Below are 6,000 nucleotides of genomic sequence, written 5' to 3'. Positions count from 1 at the left end.
TTTTTATTTTGTGTAAATGAGTTTATTGACAAGGACACCAGGCCAAGAGGCCACTCCCCACCCCCCAAGAGATTCCAACAAGGGATAACAGAATGACAAGCATTCACAGGGTGGCATATTCATCCCCATTCCCACCCCCACCCCGCCTGTTCCCACAGCTTCAAAGTTTACAGAACAGACACAGAAAATCCAGGCCCAGGAGAGGAGACACTTGGAAGGAACCTCCGGACAGCAAAATAATTCTGGGTGTTTGTTTTCCCTTATCCCCTGCATTTATCTCTCTCTCTCTCTCTCTCTCTCACACACACACACACACATACACACACACTCAGTTAAGTTAGGCATGGTCCAAAAGCACTACAAGGAAAGCATGTAGAGCTAGTTAACATCTGCTTCCCTCTGAAAGAGAGTTGGAGAAATTGTGCTCCATGTGTAAGGATGACTTAAAAAGGTGCCACAGTGACCAAGTTTTCCAAAAGACCAAGATGTCCCAGACTGGCTCACTCCACAGTCCCTACCCCATGATTGACAGTGACTGTACACACTTCTGGTCTTCCCATTTTAAGGCAGAGGCACACATCCTCACATAAAGCCAACCGTCCAACCCCTTCCCCTAAACATGGCCTCATCGTCCCAGGGCTCACATTTTTCAGCTGAGATGCTGAATCACTGAGGGAGAAGCTGTCCACCCTGGCTTTCCATGCTATACCAATAATACCAATTTAGCAGACCTCACAGTCTTTCTTGTCCTCCTCTTTCGACATACTAGGCTAACACTCCCCTCTCTTTGCACACCTTTCACAAACATTGGCAGACACCAGTGGTGTCAGATGCCAGGAGGTATCCTTTTCATGACTCCTTGCTTGGGTTCTCACACGGCCTTAAAGCTGGTTTCAGGAGTGCTACTCTGAGACCTACAAGTGATCTAAGCCAGGCACACTTCACACAGCGCAGAATCCTGGCTGTGGAAATGCCTGTGGCACACACCAGGATGATGGCAGGCCTCCTACTTCCTCCTACTTCCTGTCTGGTCACTGAAGCCAAGCTTGTTTTATCATGCACAACCAACAATCTGGGCCATCTGGTGGGTCTCTTCCCCCATTTTCTGGAAACAAATGTCCTCTAGCGCCCTCTTGAAAATGGGTTCTCTATGGACTCAGTCCGTTGGGATTAGTGGGAATCCCCAGAATTTGAGAGCTGATAGGGTGAGGCAGAGAGAGTAGGGGGACCAGTGGTCTTCAGTCTTAGAGTACCTCAGGTCTGCTCAGGAGGATCTAAGAAAGGGCAACCCCTTTTCTCAGCCTCCAATAGGGCCCTGGAGCTCAGGAAATACCAGACAGAGTTGGAGGTGGCCAGAGGCAGCCATAGATCCAGGATGACACTGGAGGGGTTAACTGCAAAAGGGCCATGCCAGAGCAAGCCCCCAGAGGAGAAAATAAAAAAACAAAGTTGGTGTTTCAGATGTGGTAACATTCTTCAAAAAATCATGTCCAGCCACAAAGGAGGGGCTGGGGGAGCTCCTGGGATACTGTGTGGTGATAAAAACTGACAGCCCCTTCCAAGCTAATCCTAACTGTCCACAGAAATTAGGTGCTGAAGGTGAGCAGGGCAATGGATCTGTGGCAGTTCGAACCTGCATCATCACTGAGCTGAGCCTGCTGGGCCCAGGGCCTGTGGGAGTGGGGGCTATTTCCTCGGTGCTATCTGTATTTTACAGCATGCTCCTTCATGTGACTGGCAGGCACCGGGAAAGCTGCTGGACAGAAGGGGGTGCTAAGATCAGGAGGGAGAACACAGACAGGCACAGAGGACAAGACACAAAGGGCAAGGGAAGAGGTGAAAGGCAGCGGGATGGCATGCAAGAAAGGGGAGAGAAGGTCCAAATTTCAGCCCTAGCTACACCACAAAGCAGCCTGGAACCACAGGGAAGTCCCTTTCCTGTCTAGTCTCAGTTTCTGCAGCTGTAAGATCAAAAGGACCATCCAGGTTCCCCCCTGCATCTGACTAGAGAATTTCAGGGAGGGGACCGGTATGGGAATTGGCTCTGGGCCTCACCACACCCATGTGGCGGGGGCAGGGTAGAGGGCCTCTCATTATTTTTACTCAATGGCTGACAGCTGCATTTCTGTCTCTCTCTGCTGCAAAGAGAAATCAGGGGCCCCCTCCACATCTCCAGCATCCTGCAATCACCAAGTAAGGGAGACTGGCTTGTCCAAAAACGGAACAATTTGGGGAAAACAAAATCAGGGAAAGCACAATGCCTGAAGGAGAGAGGGAAAGGGAAAAAAAAAATCACTGGAAATTCAATTAACTAGGGATGAAGTCACTTCTCCTGAAAACCTGCTGTGCAGAGAGAATGGTGACTCTGACTTGGGTTCTACCCTTCCTTGACCTTTGCTCAGTTACCAAGGGGCAGCAGCTGCCTTTTGCCTTTCCAACTTGTTACACTAACAAAAAAAATTTCAATAGGTATAAAAAAATACAAAACAATAAAGTGCAATTCATGATTCAATGATACTTTTCCTTGCTTTAATAAACAGGTTTTTCCCCCTTTTTTTGATTTTTGAAATGAGTTTTCGATTACAAAATAACAAACTAGGCCCTAAAGTCGGTTTAGAAAACGGTAGCCATTGGCACAGGATGGAGAAGCTCACAGGTGACGGAGGCAGGGAGTGGTCATAGCAGGGCTTACAGACTTTTGTGGGCAGGTAAAACTATCCAGAGGGTTGTGTCCTAACATTAGCACACATTAGTACACTAGTCACTACCTTGGTGGGTCTACACATCAACACAATTGCTTCCAGTTAAAGAGTTCTTGGTTTGCACAGATGGCAGGGGCAGTAAGGCGCCTCCATTTTTAGTCTTTTAGTTTTTCAAAATCCCATCGTAGACCTGGTAGATGTACTGGGAGACTTCAGGAGCTCGACACTTCAGAGACAGCTGTTGAAGAAAACAGAAGAAGGAAGATTAATTAGCATGGAGGCTGGTGGATAACCTAAAGGGGGCTGAGCCGCCCTACGCACATTTCCAAGTGAGTTGTCACCATGTCTTCCAGGGGCAACATGTCTCACTGTATGAAGCCTCAGAACAGTGAGACTGTTCATATTAAGTCAGTGTGGATTTTGGAATTTTGTCTTAATTTATATGGTAGCAGTCCAACCCTACCATAAACCTAGGGTGGCATGGTGGAAAGCACAATGGCCCTAGTCAGAGGACTGGGTTCAGATGCCAAGTTGGACACTTATGACCTTGTGACCTTGAACCACTCAGTCCCGTCTGTAAGTAAGGATCCTATGTAGACTGAGTTGTGTTGTGATTCTATCTAGAGTCTATGATAAACCTCTGAAGTCAGGAAGGAGTCAGTGCAACAGAAATGACAACAAGTGACAAATGAAGGGCTGACAAGCTACTAAGGGATTAAAAAAGGAAACCAGGGCATGGTATATTACCAAGTGTGCTCCATCAGAAAAGTTAGGCTGAGACTACAAAACTGCTGATGGCCACATAACCATTAACAAGGAGATTAAAATTCTGGTCTTCTCTTTCACAAGGATGTTGTATGAGCTCCGAAGTATCTTTTGCTAAATCTTATTTTTTATTGATATATATTGTTTATAAATCATCGTTTCTTAACACACTCTGAAGTTAGCCACTCCTGGTAACAAAGACTTAAAAAGTGAAAAAAGAAAGCAAAGTAGTTCAGCAAAACTACACACGTCTGACAGTCTATGTAATATTATACCTTCTGCAATGAGGAGAGGGAAGAACACTTTCTCCTCCCTTGGGTACCAGGCTTATTCATTCTAATTACATAGCATTCAACTGTAGTTTCTGTTCCTGTTTACACTGCATGGCAACATCATTGTGCATAGACTTTTCCTCATTCTGTTGACTTCACTTTGTAATCAATCACTCATGTAAGTCTCCCAAGACTTCTTCATCCTTGTCATTGATGATGGCACAACACTATTCCCTTACACTCACATGCCCACAGCCGGTTTAGCCATTTCCCAAATAATGGGTATCTGTGTTTCCAGTTCTGTTACCAAAAAATGAAACTGGTTTATATGTCAACTGTCACCTTTAACTTCCTGGGGCTCATCATGCCCAGCAGGGAGACCGACCTGTGGAGACAGAGAGGGAGGGGACTCTTTAAAGTCTAATTACAATCTTCCAGAATGATCAGACCAGCATCACCAAGAGGGACTGGTGCGCCAGTCTTTTCCGCAGCCCTGCCAACACTATCCTCAGCTCGTGTCATCTTTGCCAATTTACTGGGTATGAGGTGATTCTGATCTACATTTCTCATATTTATTAGTGATTTGAAGCATTTTTTCACATGGTTGTTAATGGTTTGCAATTTTTCTGAGAAATGCTTATTCCTTCCTGCCTTAAGAACCCTGGCCCGTGACTCCTGGTCTCACATCTTTGTGTTACTTTACTAGTCTGCATATCTCAGATAGTGAATCTTTATCAGAAATCTGCTACAAAGATGTTTTTCCAATTGATGCTTTCCCTCCTGTTATATTTATGCAAAAGTGCTTCCATTTTCTACGGTCTCTTTCAATACCAAGTTCCCACAAAACTGTAGATACAAGTTTCTCAACAGAAAGGTATTATTTAAGTCCAGGACAACAAGGGCTAATAATGGCTGGGAGAGCCTCATCTGCTCAGAATCAAAGCTTCAAAGCTGAGAGGAGCAGCCATCTGAGTCAACCTAGGAATCTCTTCTGTAATACCCTGAAGGAGGGTTATCCAGCGTCTGCTTGAATACTTCTAGTGACAGGGAGCTTACCATTTTATATGGGAGCCAGCTTGCTTCTATGCTAGAGAGCTCGGAAAGTTCTTCATATTGAACCAAAAGGTGCTTCCCTGTCATTTCTCTGCCCTGGCCCTTTGAAGTCACGTGGAAATTTAATTTCTCTCTCACAGAGTAGCTTTTCAAGCATTTGATGAGAAGTCTCCCATGCCCTTTCTGTACATTAAACTTCCTCCAACTTGCTGATGTCACAGACATGGTGTAGAAGAGCAGAAAGTGGGACGCATCTGGAGTTAGGAGACCAGACTACAACACTCGGTAGTTGTGAAAATAACAATAATGATGACAGTAATAAAGATCTACACATGGCTTTAAAGTCTGCAAAATGTTTGACATTTTTTCTGCCTCATCTGACATGCACAGCAACTTTTTGAGATTGGTGCTATTACACCCCCATTTTACAGATGAGAAAAATGAAGCTCAGGGAGCCTGACAAACCCATGGTCACATGGCTAGGCCATGTAACCTGAGCACTTGCATTACCTAACCTCACAGGGATGGTGGACGAAGAGCTAAGCTTTTCGAAACACTGAAACCTAAGGTTACACAAATGTGAATGGTTATTAATAAGGCAGAAACGTCTGCCCGCAGCCTGAGTTTATTTATCTCTGCATATCAACGCAGAGATGCCAACTTAATACCTATCTATTCCTCTTCCCCCAACCTTTATCATCACTACAATGACCACATTAGACATATTTTAAAAAAAGATCCAGAGACCCTTCTGATTAAAATGCAGGCCGGGTGAAATCCCTCGGAATGCTCTTTCAGGGGTTAGGAATGTCATGAACGTCAAGGAGATCAGTGTAAACCATGCTAGGTTATGTGGAGAAGATATCTTTACCTATAATGTAGATCTTTACTTTGGTCCAAGTTCTAGAATCAACCCGCTATAGATCCAAATGATCGGCCAATCTGACTTCCTTGCTCCACAAGCTCAACTACATTTTTAGAGTATCTACAGTGGAGAAGTAGAGGAATGGAAGATTCAAGTTTGGCCATCTCCCTAATATTCATTTCACATGGCCTGCCTATTTGGGGGGGGGGGGGGGCGCTACAATGCTGCTGAGGTTCATCAGCCTTTTACAAATCTCCTTTTCTAGAAATGCAAATAATCTTGGAAAGATTAGGAGGTCCTCAAGTTATTCATCTATTAGTGAGAGTGAGAGAGAGAGAGAGAG

General features: G+C 45.0%; 1 protein-coding gene across 2 annotated transcripts in view; it reads right to left on the bottom strand.

Moving 5' to 3' along the window:
- AP2B1 (adaptor related protein complex 2 subunit beta 1) overlaps positions 1–6,000 on the bottom strand; it is a 122,252-nt gene continuing 116,252 nt past the window's right edge. For both annotated transcript variants that reach the window (XM_036766614.1, XM_036766615.1), the window contains one exon: positions 1–2,940. In XM_036766614.1, coding sequence (XP_036622509.1) covers positions 2,866–2,940 — 75 coding nt within the window. In that variant the 3' untranslated portion in view covers positions 1–2,865. The remainder of the gene's footprint in view (positions 2,941–6,000) is intronic.

Source organism: Trichosurus vulpecula, chromosome 7 (genome assembly GCF_011100635.1).
Source record: "Trichosurus vulpecula isolate mTriVul1 chromosome 7, mTriVul1.pri, whole genome shotgun sequence".
Lineage (NCBI taxonomy): Eukaryota > Metazoa > Chordata > Mammalia > Diprotodontia > Phalangeridae > Trichosurus > Trichosurus vulpecula.
This window is presented reverse-complemented; position numbering and strand designations above follow the sequence as displayed.